This window comes from Hermetia illucens, chromosome 3 (genome assembly GCF_905115235.1).
Source record: "Hermetia illucens chromosome 3, iHerIll2.2.curated.20191125, whole genome shotgun sequence".
Classification (NCBI taxonomy): Eukaryota; Metazoa; Arthropoda; class Insecta; order Diptera; family Stratiomyidae; genus Hermetia; species Hermetia illucens.
Window position 1 is genome coordinate 147,007,442 of NC_051851.1, and position 21,354 is coordinate 147,028,795.

At 44.3% G+C, this 21,354-nt stretch overlaps 2 protein-coding genes across 2 annotated transcripts in view; one reads left to right on the top strand and one right to left on the bottom strand.

Moving 5' to 3' along the window:
* Positions 1-17,137, bottom strand: part of LOC119652341 (glutamate receptor ionotropic, kainate 2-like) — a 43,121-nt gene extending 25,984 nt beyond the window's left edge. Inside the window, exons 1-4 of the mRNA XM_038056363.1 lie at positions 17,006-17,137; positions 16,476-16,622; positions 16,329-16,391; positions 16,014-16,217 (exon numbers count right to left, since the gene is read on the bottom strand). Coding sequence (XP_037912291.1) covers positions 16,014-16,217; positions 16,329-16,391; positions 16,476-16,622; positions 17,006-17,090 — 499 coding nt within the window. The 5' untranslated portion in view covers positions 17,091-17,137. The remainder of the gene's footprint in view (positions 1-16,013; positions 16,218-16,328; positions 16,392-16,475; positions 16,623-17,005) is intronic.
* On the top strand, positions 733-10,147 carry LOC119652342 (carboxypeptidase N subunit 2-like). Its single transcript, XM_038056364.1, has 4 exons — positions 733-2,023; positions 8,994-9,557; positions 9,734-9,922; positions 9,981-10,147. Exons 1-4 carry the CDS (start codon positions 1,133-1,135, stop codon positions 10,041-10,043), a joined length of 1,707 nt encoding a protein of 568 aa, XP_037912292.1. The 5' UTR covers positions 733-1,132; the 3' UTR covers positions 10,044-10,147.
* Positions 17,138-21,354: the final 4,217 nt, after the last annotated feature.

The window sequence follows — 21,354 nt, forward strand, 5'->3', positions numbered from 1 at the left end:
TTAGAGCCGGGCGTGGTTTCAGTTCACGTATCTTGTTCATCCCAACCTTATAGGCAGTGTTTTATGGATTCGTATCTGCTTCAGGGCATAACTGCTTGTATCAACTCTATTTACCTTTTCGTGAGGTGTTTTTAGTGCTACTAAAAAGATCTCGGTGTTCCTAATACAGCTCCTGGTAAAATCTCCTTGCTCGTAGACAAGGGGGAGGACGACGGGGGACTTCACTTTATTTAAAACAGTTAATTTATCTCATTTCTTCTGGCGAAGTGAAATAGGGTAAGGGTAGTTGGAAAAATATTAATATCTTTTCTTCAGCAGTCATTGAATGAAAAAAAAAATCAGGTTGTGCTCATGGTTTATTCAGATAAATATTTATACGCAAACTTGCTATCTAAAGAAAATGAATATTTATTTCGATCCATCTAGGAGAGCCACTTTTGCATATTGTTCAGTAGAAAATTTTCTCTGGAACCCATGAAAATGCAAATATTTTTCGCAGCGTTCGCGGACCTGACATGTACTTGTCTCCGATAAGACCATCAAGATAACCAACTACCTGTGCACTGTTCAGATATGTGTATCTAGGTAGCCAGAGAAGCTAGAACACCTCAAGCAATGCTAATATCACACGACGTGGGAGAGGTTTTATCGTTTCAAAATTTTGATATCTTAGCTGACATGCGTATAAATCTTAATCTAACGTCTTTTCACACTTCGCAAACTTTGCCAGAAAAGTCATCTTCATTTGTAAATCAAATGGACGACGGCGAAGGCTTCGAGTAAAATGCAGTAGCTCCGGGTGAATCAGTGAGCTGGCTAATACCCCCGCAATTGAGTCGTGCTAATTGTGCTGAGGTTATCGATAGCTTCGTATCTTTATGAATCGAGCTATTCAAGTGGCGAAATTAATTGGCAGATTAGGGACTATCGGCGGATTTGTTTGCAGCTTCGGTGTAAATTGTACAAGATAGTGGTATCTATGGTCTGAATGACATAAAGACAGTGTGTTTACATAGTGATATCAGCGAAGTATTCCGGAATAAATAATTAATCACCGTGCGCAGGTGTTGAATTTGTAAAGCTTTAAAAGAAGTGATTCTTACAGTGATCATAAGTTCTGGAGGAAGTGAACATGGCCCAAATTCAGTTTGTTTCGGTGATATTCGTACTAGGATCATTTCTGACGGGATCAGTCCAGGCCTATATATCCATCAGCACGGTCCTACCAAACGCCACAGTAACCTACAGTAACTGCATGCTCCACGACTTGAAAAACATGCGGAATCAAACCTTCGATCCCAGCGGGTTAATCATCACTCACTGCTACATACCGGAGCTACCGAATGCCTTCTTTATCCGCCTCAAAAATTTGACTCTTCTAGAAATTGTTGAAAGTAAGCTGCTGACTATTGGTGATTTCGCTCTGAATGGAATGCCCGGCCTGAAGTCACTCAGCTTGATCAAGAACAATATCTCAGAGGTGAAATCCTGGAGTGCGGACGACATGAAGAATCTGACGAATCTGGACCTGCGTCGGAATCAAATAAAAGCAATAGGAACAAAGGACTTTAGACGATTCCCTAATTTACAAAAGTTGAACTTGGCTGTCAACTTCATTACCGACTTAGAACCAAGTCTGTTCAGTTATATCCCGAATCTGAAGTATCTGAACCTGGGCCGAAATACTATCAAAAGCGTGAATGCATTTGCTTTTCGAGGTCTCTCGAAGTTGACCCAGTTGGCCCTGCATCATAATCAGTTGGAGAACATTGATAAGAATGCGTTTTTGACGAACGCAAATCTAAGGTCCTTAAGACTGGAGGGTAACCGGCTGGCTGCAATTGACCCCGTGTTGATACAGAGCATACCTCGTTTGGCACACTTGAATTTGAGCCACAATTCACTGGAGGAGTTGGAGGACGGAACTTTCAATAAAAGCGTCGAGTTGAAAGGGTTGGATTTGAGCCATAATAAGTTTGAGAATATTACGCTGAATATGTTCAGTGGGTTGCAGGTACTTGAGGTGAGTGTAAGATAGTTAATTTAAATGATCGCGGATTGGTGTTAAGTGGGTGCTAATGAGCCGTGGATTTATTGTGGAAGTGAATATGGAAGCTAATGTTGTTACAATGAGCGAATGGTTGTATTAAGTACCTACTCAAATATGTACATAAACTTGAAAGGGATTGGGTTATATAGAAAACTTGCTTCACGTATTTAGCTTGTGATATTTGGCGCGAATTTTGAAATGCAAATTAATTTCAGACTATTTAAATTATCTAACAAACTGGAATATTAGTAATTATCCTAATGAACAACCCGTTTTCCCAGAAGAGTCTTCAATTGATCGTAGTCATTTAACCTTTAGGAATATCTACATTCTAGCTGTGTTTCAATAGAGAGGCTCAGTTGACAGAAACTTCTTGAGCTGGGACACTAATTGCGAAAGATGGAGACCAGGGAATACATGGTTGTTATTCATGGGAATCAACCACATCAACGCGCCATAATTCCTGGTTACCTGAAATGCGCGTCAGCTCCCAGACAGCTTCCCGAGACGCTTGCATTCCCATTTCACTGTTCTGCTCCAAGCGACGCACTCGTCCGCCATTTTGGGAGAGTGGATTCCACTGCATGGCGTTGCCCGTAATAAAATTGTTGCCTCTCCTTAATGTGTGACCTATCCACTGTCAATTTCGTCTTGCCATTACATCGCGTACGAGCACTAAGCCTGTACACCGACCAGGTTCTTCGTTTTAGATACTGTCAGGCGAGCGTATTCCGATGGTACGAGGTAGACAGGTATTGACGAAGGCCTGGAGCATTTAGGTAACAGTGGAGTTCACTTTCCATGTGCTGCTCTCTTATAGCAACAAAGAAAGAACACTAGCACAGAACAGTCTCAGCTTCATCAAGATGAATTGCATTTTCAGATTTTAGATAGGGTAGCGAAAGTAGATCTGGCGCTGTTATTGCCTCAGGCAACATCCAGTTCGGTGCCACCGTCCGCAGAGACAACGCTTCCTAGATATGCAAATTGATCGGTGTTTAATGCAGATAGGAAAAGTGCGACAAATCCTTAAACTGAGAACCTTGGTTTTGTTGGTATTTATCTTCAGTTCGACTCTGCATCTCTTTCCTAATTCAGAGCTATTTGGCCAAGGTATATGACCCGATGAGAAAGCACACAGATGTCATCTGCTTTGTCGAGGTGTTTGAAGAAAGATGTCCATTGACCTCCTCCAAGTCTCCTGCCAAGTCAACTTAAAAAAAGTCACCGATAACAAGAAGAAGAATATCGGTGACAGGATGTAACTCTGGCGCACTACCCTTTGGATCTCAAAGTCTTTCGAGTTTTTACCTTGATGTAACATGTGACATTTTACGTCATCATATGTCGCTCTGATAACAGCTATTTGGAATGTCCTTACTGCGTGGAGGACGCCATAAATACTCCCTCTTCAGGTTATCAAAGGCTTTCTCGAAATTGATGAACAGTGTTTCAGTACATTAATGACCGAAATAGCTTCTCTTTTTTTTGTATCCGTATGTTACTGTGATTAGCCATTTCATTCACAAGAGGAGGAGCCTCACTTATTTGATATGTTTAAGACCCATTGTGAAGTATTCTTTCCACCGCAGAGCAGCCAGCCAGATCTTAGGATGCCCTCCGGAATGTGGCCGACGACTTGTGTCGTATCCGAGTTGGCGATATGCGCGCCCGATCAGCAAGACAGCACTTGCACTGTCGAGTGACAGATGGACCATACAAGCGGCCGATGTTGAACGGGATACGTTTCGAGGTCGATGTCAGCGCCTCTCTTGTTACGGATATCCAGCAGGCAACTTCTAAATCTACTGCTGATGGCGAAGTGGTCGATCAACGCCGGTCAGTTGAAACTCAATTAACCTTATGACAGGCTCTGTGCTCGAACAATGTGCTACCAATGAAGATGTGATGGAAATTGCAGAAATCCACGAACCTCCCACCTTGACCGTTGCGGTCGCCAAGACTGTGTTCCTCCATTACGTGTCCACGCAAGGTGTTGTTAGATCCCACCTTGGCATTCGGATCACCCATCACGATCACCATGTTCCGTTTAGGAAGCGTCATCTGAATTGCGTTCAATTGCCCGTAGACAGCATCCTTCTCCACTATATCGGAAGTCCCCACTGGTGCGTAGCATTGTACAATTGTGATGCTCCTTAACGTAGATCGGTAGTCTTTCAGAAACCGGGTCCTAGGCGAGGAGAGCGTGTCTTGCGGTAGTTGTCAGAAGCAACCCGATTCTGGATTTGCGCTAGCTACCACTTGGTTTGCAGAGTACAAAAGCAGATTGCCGCGAGAAGGAGAGAAGTACTCTCCAGAGTCCCACCATTTTACTTCGCAGGTTTATACTGTTGGAATTCCTGCTCAAGTTGGAGAAAGCGAGCATTCTGAGGACTCTAGTCACCGTTGTCGAGCAGTATGCGCACTTTCCAGAAATCAATCGTAATCCGTTTTTGATAGCTAGAGGTCTTAGTCGTGAGGTCAATCCCTATCCAAGGAAGGCCGCTAGGTATTCAATTGCCTATAACAGACGGACAAACTATAGTACTTCGATGGTAAGACGGTGAATACAGGTGACAACTGATGGCATGTCTAAGAATGTGGGGAAAAACCAAAGGGCATAAGAATAGAAAGGAGAACACGTAAACAAAAAAAATAGGAAGGCGTATCGCTCACATTGGGGAAGTTGGCTAGCGCCTCGATAGGTGTTAAATTAATGCCACCTGCAAGAAAGCCAATATTCAGTGGAAATGAATGTACGAGTAGTTTGATTAAGGTTGAGCTGGGAGAAAAATCATCCTAAAGCCGTTCAAGACCAGCTGTCACAGCCGACCTATGTTGGCTCGGTGATGCAAGCCCTCTAGAAATCCTAGCAGTAATGCTTGGACAGCTGGTCGCGAATCTTCTATTTACAAACACGGGAAGCGTCAAAACTTTTTCAGGGATTGGAATTGGGCCTTTGGCCACATTTGTTAGAGAGATTTTAGGTTAGGAATTTCAGTTCGGGAGACTAAACACAGATCTGGCTATTAATGCAGATAAGGAGAGTACGATGACGGATCCATTGGTCCGAGAAGACAGTATGTGTCAGAGAATGACTTCAGCTATCCTCTTCCTGGCGTCGGATTTATTGATTTATTTAATTTCAAGAACCGTGCTCTCTGAGGGAGGAACAAGGGAGAAGCTTAATTATCTATGTTTATGCTTGATAGATAGTTTACACGGGGAAAGTTATTTTTAAAAAAGACGATTCGGGCAAATTTGCGTTCTGCAGTTCTAAGGGCGTGTCTATCCCAGTCGTAGGAGGGTGACCAAATTTTAGAACCATATTCAAGGATGTTTCTTAGAAAGGAGTTCCATGGGCAGAAGGAGAGAGGAATGTAGGATAACGCCAGACATTTTGGAACCGCAAATGATGATGACAATGAACTGGGAATACCTAGGTCTTGAAAAAAGCTCAGAAGTGATAGGGATTGTCCATTGACACCCGCTTAACAAACCTGACTAGGCAGTTTACAAGCCCCTTAGTCGGGGTAATTTGGTGGACACATTGTCAGATTCAACAATTTGTTCACTCAACAGCTGAAATTAGCGGCTGCTAACTCTACGCTCATTATAATTAATGACTACAGAAAATTAGATGTGAATCTTGGCTTCAATAAGATTTTTTTTTATAACGTTTTACTTTGGCTGGCGTCCGTGTCCCCATAGGAGGTGCAGATTTGTTGTGCAACTATGGGCTGCTGACTGATATGCAGCATGGGTGCTTGATAGACCCCACAACCTCTCTTAGGTAGTTAGAAAAAAATCAATCTGCACAAACAACACACGCATTCGCGTATTTTCTCGAGCTTCGTCAAGGTTTTCCATAAAATACCCGTAGTTCCCAAAGATATCCCAAAGGTAGGAATTCGCATACCTTTCGGATTTTTCGAGTTCATACTGGTGACTTATGGACTGTGAAATGCGGTGCATGCTTTCCAGAGATTAATTCACTCTGAATTATGAAAATTGGACTTATGTTTCGTCTGTTTAGAGGATGTTCTGGTCAGATTTGGAACATCTCGTGTGCATTTTTCAACGCCTTCTTGAGAATGACCCCACCACCCCGATCCACAAGGCGCAAGGCGGCCAAACACACGTTTCCTGCCCAAAACCCCCCAGGTCCTACTTAACGCCTTCGTGTCTGGCAATTTCAGCGCACATGATCGTAAGCTACTAGCCGCGTATGTGAGTATCAAGCACTTCCGTTTCTCCTTTTGAAGATAACCTGTTTACCTTATTTACGGACCATACGCCTTTAACTTTTGACTTTGAGCTTGCCCTCGCCAGTTAACCTTCACTTGCCAGTTTACATCAGACATTAAGTCCGGTATGGACAATTCAGTCGCTGACGCTTTGTCACGGTTCTCTGAAATCAATTTCCAGCCGCAGGTGATTTTTAGGTAATTGTTGTATTCCAGAAGAATGATGAAGCTCTTCCAAGCTTACAGTCGGACTCCAAATATAAGGTCAGGGATTTCCCCATCTTCGGTTCACCTTCCTCTATCTGCTATGAGATCCTTGAAAAGGGATCTTGGCCATATATTCCGGCCGCTTTTTTTATGAAAGTAGTTCGCTCGGTGTACGAGCGACCTCTCGACATGGTAGGTCCTTGGTGAAACTCGCACGACTACAAATATTGCTTCACAATTATAGATTCTTTTACGCGGTGGCTTGAAGCAATACCTCTAAAGGATACAACAGTATAGTCACCTGAATCAGACTATACCCATGTCGTCCAACTGTGTAGAAATGTGCGGTTAGAATCCTTCCAACAAGCGTGAAAAGGCAAAAGAGGACCCTTTCGCTGATGTCGAGTTTCCAGACAATATCCTTATATTTGTACAGCAGATGCTTCAGGAATGTGTCGTTCAGTATTTCAGCCATATATCCTGCCGATTTTTGATCATCGTCTGGATCGGAAACTCAACCAATATCCACAAGTTTCCTCGGAAAATTCTTGACCACCCTAGCTCCACAGCACACAGAACGCAACCTATGGTTTCTACATGCTGTTGCCTGTTGCTATGCTCCGCGTGAAAATAGGGCCGATGGATTATAAGTAATGTTCGTCTTCAGGTACATGGCACGTTCGTCTTTATTTGGCAGGTATTCTTTCATGAAGCCCATCGTCTTGCCCATTTGGAACTTAAGTCGCCAGGTGATACAAGTTGACCATGCCCACTTGTTTCTTCAAGAATCTATGGTACTGCACGGTAACAGTTCAGAATACTCTGATGTTCCCAGGATTGCCAAGGTGGATGTCGCAGAATCATAGCAATGGCTACTTAATCGGGACGTTTCTCTTGCTCAGACTCGCTTCAACTCATACTCATGAGACGTCAAAAATATTTGATGAATTGTTTTTAATCGTTGCCAGCGTTTACAAAGGTTCAAAATACGGTTTAGTGACCAAAGTGAATTTCTAAGCCACACCATTTTATGCTGTTACGACGAAGTTAGTCCCATGATCGCTGTATATCTCGGGCGTCATTTAGCAACAAAACGCTTGAATGCTTCGGTTGATAGATCACTAACCCCAGGTCTACTACCTTCTTAACATATATACGCAAACACAAACATATACCTTCAAAAATGTTCGTAGATCGACTTGCTGACATCCCTGCCCTGAACGGGTTGGCTATTGCACTTTGCACAGGTGACATCTGTGCAGCTTGTTGCGTATCTTTTTCTGTTCCTTAATGGTCCAATATCGCATCCTTATATAGTTCAGGACCGTGTAGATGCCGCCATATCATCAGGTGGGTGATATGATGCTTTTTTGGTAGACGGATTAGATGCTTGTTATCGCTGGAAATATCGGCGTAATTCTGCCGAGGCTATGATTCCCAACAGCTTTGAAAGCGTCGAGTATGGTTTTTGTATAATGCCTTCCTCGGAAATGCCAATTAAACAAGCTACTTTATTAGATTGTCGTCCTTTCAGAAGCCAACACGGGTCTCGCTACTCTAGTTCATGTTTCAGTGGGTGTGATGCCTCCCAAAGCGCAGTCGGAAGGATTTTCCTTTGACCTGATATGATCCCACATCCACGATTCTTTACTCAGTTTTGGATTTTTATCAACCCTCTCTGTCGCAGCTCTTTAGCTAAAATTGCTCCTTTTTTATACACGCTAATGCGATGTCGGAACATCAGTTCAGAGCCGATTTGTTTAGTGCCATTTTTGGCGTAACAAGATCACAATAAGGCACTGTCTGTGGCTTCGGCAGAGCAGCAGAGGAGTGATGTAGTGGTTCTACCATTTAAGTCGATGATTTTCTTATGCAGATTGTAATGATTATGTGAAGCCCACCGCCTATTGCCTTAAAATTCTTGCTCCCTTATGAAAGCCCATGGATGTTAATATGTCTCCGGTTCCCTTGTGAAGTTTAGGGCCTCAACATAATCCAAGTTTTTTATGAGACCATGCTTTAGTTTCATTAACATCACACTCAATGGCGTTCAGGTGATCAGCCTACAGTAACAGAGCACCACAAAGATGAACGTAAACATCCATGACGAATCAGCAGCAAGATCGAGAGGCTGACGATCTACCGGTTGCTAAGAGCCCATAAATTCTTGCTCTGGTTTTTGCGACATCAAGGTAACAGTCCGGGGAAGGAATGTCAGCTTATTGTTTTCGCAAATATTTGTGGCCTGTTTTTGTAGACAAGTCGTTATTGCTTGAACCGTACTTCTGAAATTCGCTAACAAAGTTACAGACGGGGAGGTTTTTTGCTTTGGATTTGGTTGAAGGAATTCGTCGACTGTAAGTATAATTCTTTGACTGATGGAATTCGGAAGGCTAATCATCCTCTTTTGATGTTACCTTACTTCACCTCCTTTCTCAAATATAGTGGAGACCTCTTCAGAATTCACTAATAAGTATTTCCATTTTCAGATGTTAAATTTCAGCACTAACAGCATCCACCACATCCACCCGTTAGCATTCACCAACCTCAATCACATGATATACTTCGACTTATCCCTGAACAACCTGGTGACTCTACCCTCTGGAATATTCGAATACTTCCGTCAAGTGGAAAGCATGAATCTCTCTCGAAATGAATTATCCGACATACACTGGAATGTCTTCCAACAAATGGAGGCTCTCCTCATTCTCGATTTATCCTCGAATAACCTGCATACGGACAGCTTCCTTCATCGACTCATGCCATCAACTCAGTATCTGGATCTAAGCAATAATCTATTCCGGGCTATGAATCTGTCAAAGGTGCATTCAGGACGAATTAATTTGATTGGGAACCCATGGGATTGCCAATGGTTGGTCTCTCAGATGGCTAATGCGCCAGAAACTATCCAGTTCGGCAGTAACTACACAGTGGATACGAAGGGACAAATGTTGGATGTACTGGGGATCGATTGCTATCAGGATATGGCTTTGAGGAGTATTATTCTGATGAAGAGCGCAAAGTGTGCTGGATCGGAGCATATGGATAATGCGGTAAGTTTCAAGCGGAGATAGAGAGAGAGAGAGAGAGAGGGAGTGGCCTTCAGAGAGCTACCCCGCCGTAGTCACTTCAGAAAGCCATCCTCATTTTGGGCATTTGAAAGATGAAATAATTCCGACTGCAGCTTCTAGATCCTTCGCAAAAACTATATTTAATTTTCCAATTTTAGACCAATACCCCCCAGACTACAAGGCATCGACTATTGCATCTAAGATTATCACATAATAGTTTTGATCAGAAAGCCGTCCTTCTATGGTTATTTGCCGCAGTTAGCATCGTTTTCTTGGCTGTACAAGGTGGACGCAAGGTTCTGAAGAGGTCTGAGATGAAAAGCGAACAATTACGACAAATGAATCATGTAAGCATCTGAAGTTCGACTTAGATATTGTGGTTTAACTAAATTTGTTACTTTTCAGGAGCGCGTGATTAATGAATTGGAAGGACTTTATGAAAGACCACAAAGCAAGAACCTGCGATGAGGTTCCTAAAATATTAGCAAGAATAAAATTTGAAAGTGTAAAATATTTTTAAGAACATTAAATTTATTTAAATTGTAGAAATACACAGAAATTAATTTTTTGCGATATGATATGAAAGTTGGCTGCATATTAGTGCATGCAATTGAAACGTTTTTGTTGATGGCTGGGGTGTATGGAAATTTATTGTTGCAATAATATGACTGGTGAAAATTTGATTGTAATTCATGCTTGCTCACTGACGTTGAATTTAAACGAAAAAGAAAATTGAAGGGGCCTGGACCGGGGAACATATTATGATTTATTCGTATGCTAGATAGTGCTTTAAGGTCCAGGACATTGGCTACTTTAATAAATAACGAATTTGAGAAAGAACACATACTAAACATAATAAAGAAACAAGAGAAAATGAGTGCTGAGCAAGCTAAGTCAGCGTTGTCGGGGGGTTCCTGATTAATGAAACTAGCGCCGCGATTAGTGCGGTCGGCTGTGTGAGTCCACTGTTAAGCTGGTGAAACTCTTCAAAAGACACTGGCCTAAACACGCCGCGAATAGGCTTGGTGTTATATATGTGCCGTTTCAAACCATTCCCGAGACTACGAACGGCGAGATGGTCCTGAAGGCAGAGCGCGCCATTAAGATGGTTTTTCTGTAGACCGTACGCGTTATATATGACAGGCAGTGCTGTTCTCCAAACTGGGACTGTATACATCACATGGAACTTACCTGGGCATGAACAGCCAGCAAGTATTCCGTCGACCTACATTGGGCATCATTCTTCCGAGAGCTATCATATTAGCGGTGGATATTTTTTTCGCAAATCCACTGTACGTGTTGCTTTAAACTGAGCTTTGTAACTATCATTACTCCAGTATTTGATGACCGGCTCGGAACTGAAGATATAACTCCTAATTCTAATGCGAGTCTATTTTCTCTTCCGGTGATGACGGGAACCGCTTTCGTCTTTTCCTTCGCAAGGCGCCAAGCCCAAGGTATCCAACCAACCTTAACAGTACTGATTGCTTCGCATTGCGAGAATAACCAGTGGTATGCCGTCGGCGTAACCCACCATTGTCGTAGTTTCTTACAGAACCGAAAGATTAAGTACATCATTGCGCATAATGATCCATAGTAGTGGGCCCAGTACGAAGCTCTGTGGGACAACCGCGGAGATAAAGTACACCTAAAGTTCAACATCGATGTCATACCAGGTCCATGGACTTCCGAAGGTTGGTCTATTGTAGATTATCCGTGCTACCATTTTCCCCACAGTGTCCGGAAGATGTACGAGCCCGTAGGAAGATGGATCACCTGGAGGTTCATCAACTTTAGGCAGCAGTAGCAACTTCTGTCACTTCCATGCTGCGGGAAATGTTCCCTCGGGTATGCACACTTCGAACAGCTCTGCAAACATGTTCGGTCTGAATTTCACGGTGAGCTTAAGGGTCTCGTTTTATGGAGAAAATAAAATTATAAAACTGAGCGGAAAGGAATGGAGAAGGTAGAGACGGAAATGGATTCTAAAACTGTAGGAAGAACAGGGCTCGTAGTTTTAAACACCGGATCCACGCTAACGTTTAGGCCTCCAGGCTGGGAAGGAAGCATTCTCGACATAATCTGGGCGTTGAAATCATTGGTGTCGTTGGAAGACGAGTAGAAAGTTGTTAAAGACTTCTCGACAAGCGACCATCAATACATTGCTTTCGAAGTGGCCGTCTCTACCTCTCAGTGTGTACCAGCCCGACGTTCTCCTTGTGCGTGGAATGTCGCGAAGGTTAATACCGGGTGATTCTTTAAATCTCTTGGAATAGGTGTAGCTGCAGCGGGGGGCATTCTTGGGGTGGTGATGCTGCAGCTAGCATTGCCGCAGATTTAGTTATGAACTTGATAACGAATGAAGCGGAATTCCCATTACCCATAAGGGCATCCAGACGTGGTAAACCGTCTATGTATTGGTGGAAGTAGCGGAGGTTTTCTAATAAGCTTTACCATTTAACACAACATTGAAACCGGAAGAAGGAATGCGGAACCATCACAGAGCACAGATCAACCAAAAGGAGACTCCGCAGCGCGATAAATAAAAGCAAGGATCGCTGCTGGTAACAGTCCTCTCTCTAAAAAAGAAGGTAACCAAACTGGATGGTATCCTAGCAGTGATATACAAACTTGTGTTCCAACATCGTCCGGACCTACTGGTCGGCGCATTCAATGCTTGCCTGAAAAAGACATTTTTCTTTCCCCCCGGAATGTGGCGAGGCCTGCGCTGATCAACAAATTGTGGGGCGATTCGTCGTCCAGGCATCAAAATGACTAGGAGCATGGCTCCATCTGCTGAAAACAGTTTCAGTATTCGCTGAAGCGCTCTTCTTGACGCAAAGATCGTATATAGGATTTTCGGAAATTAATCCTCCACATACGCTCTACGCATTCCCAGTAACTCCAAGAATGATTCAAAGACACTCTGGCAATGCCAGCAGACGAGTAAGGAATAATGTGCAGAAGGTTTATCGACGCCATCCCCAGACGCACGTACTTAACATTTAAGATACACTAAAGAAGAAATGAATGAATCCTAACAGAGCATCTAGACAGCATAGTTATTGGCAACGGGAGCAAAAAATTGTTAGGAATTACCCAGTAGTGAGTAGATTACTGGCGAAGGCACCTGCCATGCCATTATGTCGCGGATGAAGAGAAGGTTCAGCAGGCCATTAACAGCTTGAGAAATCAGAGAGGCCCAAGTCTGGACCGGGTGCAGAATTTCTCGTATAAAAAGTTTACCAGTATCCATGGTCGGTTGGTACATGGCGTAAACCAGGCCATTAGTCGGCCTGAGGAATTTCCACCCTTCTTCACAGCGGGGCTTGTTCCTAAAAAGGACATTTTGCACGACTCCGCGGGTACAAGACCGATTACTTGTTTACCAATCCTCTACAAGTTCATAACGTGCAAGGGCCAATGCTCACCTCGAGATCGACAACATTTTGTCCAAGGAGTACAAGGGCTGTTGAGTTGGGTTAAGGGGTTGCCAAGAGCAACTCATTATTGACTGGATAGTTACTGGAGAAGCAACTAAAGGTTTAGAAACCTCTTTAGTGTCTATGGCGATTAAGCCAAGGTTTTTCACAGTGTCCCGTATCCCTGTATCGCATTATATGTTTGTCTTTCACCCCTTGATGAGGTAAAGGGTGTCAACCACACCTACGCATCACCGCTCGTGGTTACTTTAATGTGTGACCTATCCACTGCTACTTCCGTCTTCCGATCACATGGCATATGAGTGCCGCCGACCGAGTTGTTCGTTTGGGATAGCGTCAGGCGAGCGTACTCCGATGATACGACCCGGACAGGTATTGACAAAGGTTGAAGCTTTTGAATAACAGTAGAGTTCACTTTCCGTGCGCTACTCCCTTATTGCAACAATGAAAGAACACTAGCACAGAATAATCTCAACTTGATCTTCGTGGCAGGGAGCACGCAGATACCCCTCCTTTTTTTGAAATCTTAACGATCATCCCATTCTTCCGCTCTCTGGGAAAGGTCTCGGCTTCTCAAGATTTTCGAACGAGTGGAAGCAACAGATCTGCAGTAACTGCAGGTGCAGCGATAAGTAACTCTTCGGTGAAAACGTCAAGCTCACCGGCGTTTAAGTGCATGGGTGGCCGAAATTATTTCTCTTCTACTTGGAGGAACACTCCGTATCCGCATATTAACGCGTGACTAGCCATTTCATCCACAAAAGGAGGAATTTTACCGGATGTAATACGGCTAACGACCCTGGCGAAGTGTTCTTTCCGCCTCTTCAGTTGTTCAGAATCGTGGATGTGAACTCGATCGTTAATGTCCTTCACAGATGCAAGATCTTTCATGATGTGTTATACAGTTCTGAAATCGTTGCCATCTGCGGCATCTTAACTTTTCCTGACCAGCGCGATAGTAAATTCTCTTTTGTCATTATGTACACTACGCTGAACTTCTCGAGATTTCATTCGGTATCGGAGCATCACGTCCGCCATCAGGCGTAGCGGTCAGTAAAGCCAATGTCTTTCGTCCGCTTCCATGACTCCGCAGTCAGTCAGATCTTATGACACCATTTCCGGACGTGGTGTGGTCAACGACCTGTGCAGCCCCCGAGAAAAGAGCATTTGCGATGGAGACCCAATGTACTTCGATATTCTCAGACGGATTACTCAGTGTATCTGCCGTTGGATCAGCAAGAAAGCTCTCCCATTGTCGAGCGACTGTAGGGTCGTACAAGCGGTCGATGTTGAACTTAAAGGGTCGCAGCTCCCCAACCATGCGAGAAGTGATGGGCGCAAGTGACCATCAGATGGTGATCCCTGTTACGGTCGCCAAGACCATGCTTCCCAATCACATGTCCTAGCAAGGTGCGGTCAGATCCCACCTTGACATTCAGATCACCAATCACAATCGCAATGTCACCTTCAGAAAGCTTCCACTAAACCGCGTTTAGTTGCCCATAGGAAGCATCTTTCTCCACTATATCGAAAGTCTCCGTTGGTGCGTAGCATTGTACAATTGTGGTGTTCCTTAACCTGGATCGAAATCTAGTCGTTAGAAATATGTCAGAAAGCACGCCTTGCGGTAGTGTTCGTGTCTGCTACCTCTTGGCTTTGCAGAGTACAAAAGCACGTTGCCGTAAGATGGGGAGGGGTACTCTCCAGAGTCCCGCTCAAGTTGGTGAAAGCGAGCATTCTGAGGACACTCACAGCTGTTGTCAAGGAGCGTGCGCACATTCCAGAAGGTCGTTGCCGTGAGGTCAGTCCCTATCCAAGACATTGTTGAGGTTTCGGTAGCAGTAGAGTATTGCTAGCCCACAAATTTCTATCCCCTTTAGTCAGCAAGCAGGCAAGGCTTTGAGTGTATTCTTAGGTCCCAACTCATAGGGCCAGGCCAGGTATCGCATTGATCCCAGACTAATAAAGTTATCACGAACCTCATGCCAGACATAACATTGGTCATCTTCACATATCAGCTATGACCGAGACAGACTTCTACAAATATCTAGGAATTCCGCGAAGAATTCATGCTGTCCAAATTCCTGCGACGTGTGAAGCAGATGGTGAAATCGCAGGTCTCGACGAAGAATAAAATAAGCGCACTGAACACAATTGCTATCCCTTCCCTGGTTTATGCACTCGAAATATTGCCTTGGATGGAGACTGATCTAGAAAACGTCAAGGGGTGGATACGGGCTACGATGTCCAAATTCTCCCGTGGAGCGGATTAACCCTTCCTTGTGACATCGGAGGCAGGGGCGTCATTGACATTGTGGCACAATATCAACAACAAAGAGCAGCTCATAATGAAAGAGTGAGTGAAGGACGACCAGTGCAGAATGTGTGGTTCGGCGTTAGAGACGTCTCACCATCTCATTTTTGGCTGCACTGTTATGAGGTCGGTGCAATACACGAACAGTCATAATGCTGTATGTAAGGTGATTCATCAAAGCGTTGCATGGGTTGATCATGGGAAAATGACTGGTTTACCGATATGAGCTACAAGTAGTACTCGATAATTTTTCGAGCGCTTGGGTACGTATTCTCCCATGAGCATCCTGGACTCGTCTATTCCTGGTCAGTTCGCCTAGTACAGTTTCCTTGGCTATTCCTTTTCGTAGCGTAGTAGAAATGAAGCCACACATACGATTCCACAGAATGGCTTTGGCTCGTATAGAGGCGTCGCTGCTCCTTTTCTGGTTAGCTCGTCTGTTGCCTCATTGCGTTCTAATCCAATAAAGCATGGCAAAAGATGGCTTCAGGTGAGGTTTCGTGGCCCTTTAGAGGGCTCTCTTCAGATTCAGATATGTGATCCCCTTCCTCCAGTACGTGGAGATGGTACCACTTAATGGCTTAGCTGGAATTAACTCAGTGCACAGAATCGCAACTACATCTTTCCACTGGAGACATACTACTCTCCCTGGCCAAACTTTTGCAAGGTTTAAGGACTTACCTTCTGCTGAGTCATATATAACCGCGAAGCTGTTCCATCCGTGCTCCTTTACAATATCAGCATATGCTTTGCTAAACTCCAATGTGTCCGGGAACAGGTTTACAGTCATAGTCCGCTCCTGCTTCTCAGCTTCCGATTCTTCCTCTCGCCAGTTGTAGACAATGTGGGGTATCCCGATACTGTGGCAAATTGAACTGACGATTCCTAAGAAAAGAAAGATTTATGATTCCTATTCTGAAGTGCATAGAGTATGACTAGCCAGCTTGAAATTCATGAATGAAATTTATCGAGATTACATAAATTTGGCACTCTTACCGCTCGATTTCCTTGAACTTGGTCCAAAAATTGCCACCGCCCCGTCCGCAATAATGTCGCATGCTGTCCACAATATAAGATGCCATCAGTATCGTCACAGAAGCACCAGGAACCCGGCACACTTATTCCTTAAGAAAATGGACTTACTCAATTGTTCGAGTGTAAAGCTGTCGTCGAATTTGTAGTATCTGATGATGGGCACGAGCTCGAAGTAGGGTAGGTCCCTGTTCATCTTGGCCACCATCGCCCGAAATGCAATTTCCTCGTCGACTTCATCGAGCGTGAAAAATGCACCTAGAAATATGAAAATTTATTGCGTTTGCTATGCTGCAATGCGGAGATGATGCCAAGAGCTAGGAAGTCGGGGGTGGTATTGGCCGGGGTCCAATATTTACATATGTGCATTCAGGACGGCCATTTCCACGCGGGATTTCTTGTGAAGTGTTTTCATTTCTCAAGGGACCAGGCTCGTAAATTATATGCACAATAATTTTGTGGATGTTTGATGTGGTTGAAGCTCCATTGACTGAGACCACTCTATCCCATGCGAAGAATTTCAGGCGAATTATACGCGCCAAGCTAGCGAACAGTCACCATTTGGGTTTCCTCATTTTCGCGGAAAAACAAAGTGAGGAAGGTTTCATCTCAGCACTCAGATAAACACTTGAAGCACTTACCAACTGGCAATCTCCTTGGGGATGTTGCACCGGTGCAGATAAATTGAACGAAAATAAACAGCGCAAAATTCGCGTATTTCCACATTTTCCTCAGATTTTCTAGTTCAACGCTCCATCTACTCCGTAGCCGAGTTTTTCCGGCACTGAGTTGAGCAGACTCTTGGGTTTGGTGTATTTATGGAACGCGTATATTTTCGTCACCACGAAACTTTTAATGAGCGTCTTATGAGTTTCTGGGTCTGCGTTAAATTTTGATGTTTCAATTTGAGAGAGATATGGGTGACGGGTGAGTTGTTTTTGAGTTTTACGACAACACATAAAACGTGTAAGGAGGAAGTCAAACCCGCCTTTTATTAAGAGATTCGGTACCTCAAGTTAGGGCAATTTTTATGTTTAGCTTTTCCAGGTTTTCGGAGAAATCTTAATAGCATTCATAAAGTTGCACACAATTTTAGAGTTTCAGGACCTCTAAATAAAAGTGTAATTTGCAAGGAGCGCAATTACTGGTGAAGCTCCTAACCGACGGTGAGGACGCCAGCGACTCATTCTGGAATATGAAATAATATTTGACTCCTTAGCAAATCCTCTTATGGTGACTTTAAGCAAGTTTTGCTTATATCATCATCATCATCATCAACGGCGCAACAACCGGTATCCGGTCTAGGCCTGCCTTAATAAGGAACTTCAGACATCCCGGTTTTGCGCCGAGGTCCACCAATTCGATATCCCTAAAAGCTGTCTGGCGTCCTGACCTACGCCATCGCTCCATCTTAGGCAGGGTCTGCCTCGTCTTCTTTTTCTACCATAGATATAGCCCTTATAGACTTTCCGGGCTGGATCAACCTCATCCATACGGATTAAGTGACCCGCCCACCGTAACCTATTGATCCGGATTTTATCCATAACCTGACGGTCATGGTATCGCTCATAGATTGCATCATTATGCAGGCTTCGGAATCGTCCATCCTCATGTAAGGGGCCAAAAATTCCTCAGAGGATTCTTCTCTCGAATGCGGCCAAGAGTTCGCATATACCTATGTTAATGATGAAGAAAAGCTAAACGAGTGAAACATCCTTCCAGGAGACTTTATACAGGTAGTCTCTAGTCCACAACAAACAAGGCGACGAAAGGCAAGATGCAAGTGCAGAACGCCAATAGAAAGTCGTCTTCCTAAAGTCAAGGTGGAGTAATGTAGGAAAAGGCGGGGAAACGAAAGAGAACTAAGCCACTAGGTTTCTTCATTATATCGATGAATGAGACGATTTTGGCGGAAGTCCTCAGCCAGATAGGTTTGACGATCAAGCTCAAAGACAATAGATCAGAAGGATGGCAAAGTTTATGTTGAATTTGGTCTTAGGACATCTGAAAAGGATACATTCTTTGAGGTGGTCAAGTAGACTTTTGGTTTCCAGCGTATGCTCTCTATGGAAATTTGAGAACTTGTCGGTTTCACCAAGCGTGATTGAGCAGAGACAACCAATATCGGGGTAGGTATTACCTGAACGAATTATCGAGGCCAAAAGTCGCTCTGATAGAAGTTGTAATCTTCCCTTCCCTGTCTTCCCTTCAGAAGTACCTACTTTTTCAAGCCTTTGGACATAGTTTTCGAGGTCCACCATGTTGTGTCGGATGCCCATAAGGTGGTAGTTGGGGTGATTACTTCGGTAACATCGTACCCATAGTGTTTATTGAGCAGGTTATTGTGATTTGTTAGAGCCATTGTTGTGGTATCCTGATAAAAGTGGTCTACAAACTGACAGCTCTGAATAGTTCCGTTTGGTGTTACTAATGTAAGAAGTCCTAGGCGTATTGCTGCCGTTAATCTTCTAGACTCATGTGTAAGTGAAGTAGCCAATGAGGGTAAAAGCGATGATTTGATGGTGATTATTCGTTGGCGTAGGTTAGTTGTCAAAGGGTAGTATAGGTCCCAGGGCGAAACACGGATTGGTACCCACGATGGAGCATAAAACCTGGGAAATGCCTGCTCGACCAACACCAACAGCTCTACTACAAAACCCTATCTCCACCTCCACATGGTGACCGCTGGGAGCTCTTTCTTAACGAAAAGCTGCAGACGGAGAAGGATGAAGGCGAGTTTCCCGCGCCTAAAAACGGAACAAATTGTACTAACTGGTCCTCCAAGTTGGGGGTTGGGTAGTGCTGACAACCCTACACGGAAAACAACTTGTTATGAAGCCACAACAGGAGCCTTGGACTGGACGAATTACACAACGACGAACCTGGCAACGACAAAGGAATAACGATTCGCGCATTTTCTCATGGAATGTGCGCTCCCTGTACAGAAATGAAGCTGCCAAGCTAGTTGACACCCTGTTCCAATATAGGGTTGATGTAACAGCGTTACAGGAGATGCGTTGGATAGGACCGGTTTCCTGGAGAAGAGCCGCTACACCATATATTATAGTGGCCATCTAGTAAACCATGTGTTCGGAGTAGGTTTCTTAGTCACCCAAAAAATGAAACCTGCTGTTATCGGCTTTGAAAACATAAGCGAACGGCTATGCACTCTGCGCTTGCGAGGCAAGTTTAGAAATATAAGCCTCATTAACGTTCACGCCCCTACAGAGGAGACTGCAGAGTCGGAGAAGGATACCTTCTACGAGGCAGTAGAACGCACCCTCGAAGCCTGTCCCAGATATGATATCAAAATCATACTTGGGGATTTTAATAGCCAAGTAGGGAAGGAGCCCGTATTCAGGCGATACGTTAGCTTCCATAGCTTACACCAACATACAAATAATAACGGACTGCGGATTATTCAATTAGCAGTGTCACACGAAATGGTTATTGGGAGTTCCTGGTTTGCCCGGAAAGCGGTCCACAAACATACATGGGCTTCTTCAGACGGGACCACTTTCAACCAAATTGACCACGTGTTGATCGAACGCCGCCTTTCATCCTTGTTGAATGTCAGAACATAAAGGGGGCTAATGTAGACTCGAGCTTGAATAACAACACCGCCCAGAATCCCCTCTGATAATCAGGTGAGAGTTAACACTGAAGTCATCCACAACACAGCCCTCCGCAACACCTATAAGAGGGAAATGGAAATGACCTTCACAATCACCTGAAGAACGTTATCATAAATACGGCCACAAACATACTTGGTCCCAGCCGCAAAAAGAGTCGGAACGGCTGGTTTGACGATGATTGTAAGTTAGCAACGGAACGGAAGAATGCCGCATACCGAGTAATGTTGCATTCTCAAAGAACGCGGGCACGCGCAGAGGCTTATCACGAACTCCGTCGAGCGGAGAAGCGACTTCCCAGAATAAAAAAGGAAGCCTGGGAGAATCAACAGGTCTGTGAAATTGAAAATTACAGGGAGCAACCGCACCAGGCGCGGAAGTTTTACCAACAAGTCAGCAGGATGAAGCCTTATACACCTCGATGCTCATCCTGCCGAGACAAAGAGGGAAATCTGATTTCCGACGGGATGGGCATATTGGAGCGATAGGTTGAGCACTGTGATGAACTTCTGGACAACCAGAACGTGGACGAGTTGGAGGTCCCACCAACTGAAAACGACAGATAAATACTGCCACCACCAAGTATAGAAGAAACAGTCCGCGCAATTCATCGACTTAAAAACCATAAGTCGCCAGGAGCCGATGGAATTACAGCCGAATTGGTTAAATATGGAGGCGTTTGAAACGTCTCACTATAGGGTCAAAGCTCTTACTGTAAAAGACAATGATCTTGTCAGTCCTCATGTATTTCTCGGAGAATTGGGTTCTTAGCAAGAAGAAATGCGAACTCTTGGCCGCGTTCGAGAGAAGAATTCTCGAAAAAATATTTGACCCCTTACATGAGGATGGACGATTCCGTAGCCTACATAACGACGAAATCTATAAGCGATACTATGACCGTCCGGTTGTGGATAAAATCCGGCTCAATAGGTTACGGTGGGCGGGTCACTTAATCCGTATGGATGAGGATGATCCAGCCCGAAAAGTCTATAATGGCAATATCTGCGGTAGAAAAAAAAGGCGAGGCAGACCCTGCCTGAGATGGAGCGATGACGTAGGTCAGGACGCCACACAGCTTTTAGGGCCGAAAAGAATGAGAGGGGATCTTATCACGTGGGCTCTTGAATGTGACAGTACGTGTTCTCATCACAGCATGCGTAGAGTTAGACATGGTCGCGACCTTATACAGTTTTAGGGCAAGGGACCGGGGGTCTTTAGTGGATCTGACATACATTAGCGCCGGTTTAGTCAATATAACCGCTTGGTAAGTGAGATCCGCTTGGTAAGTGAGACGCATCGAGCTCCAGAAATAGCTCACGCAGAATGCCGGTGCGGTTTACTCAGCTGGACAGCCAAAG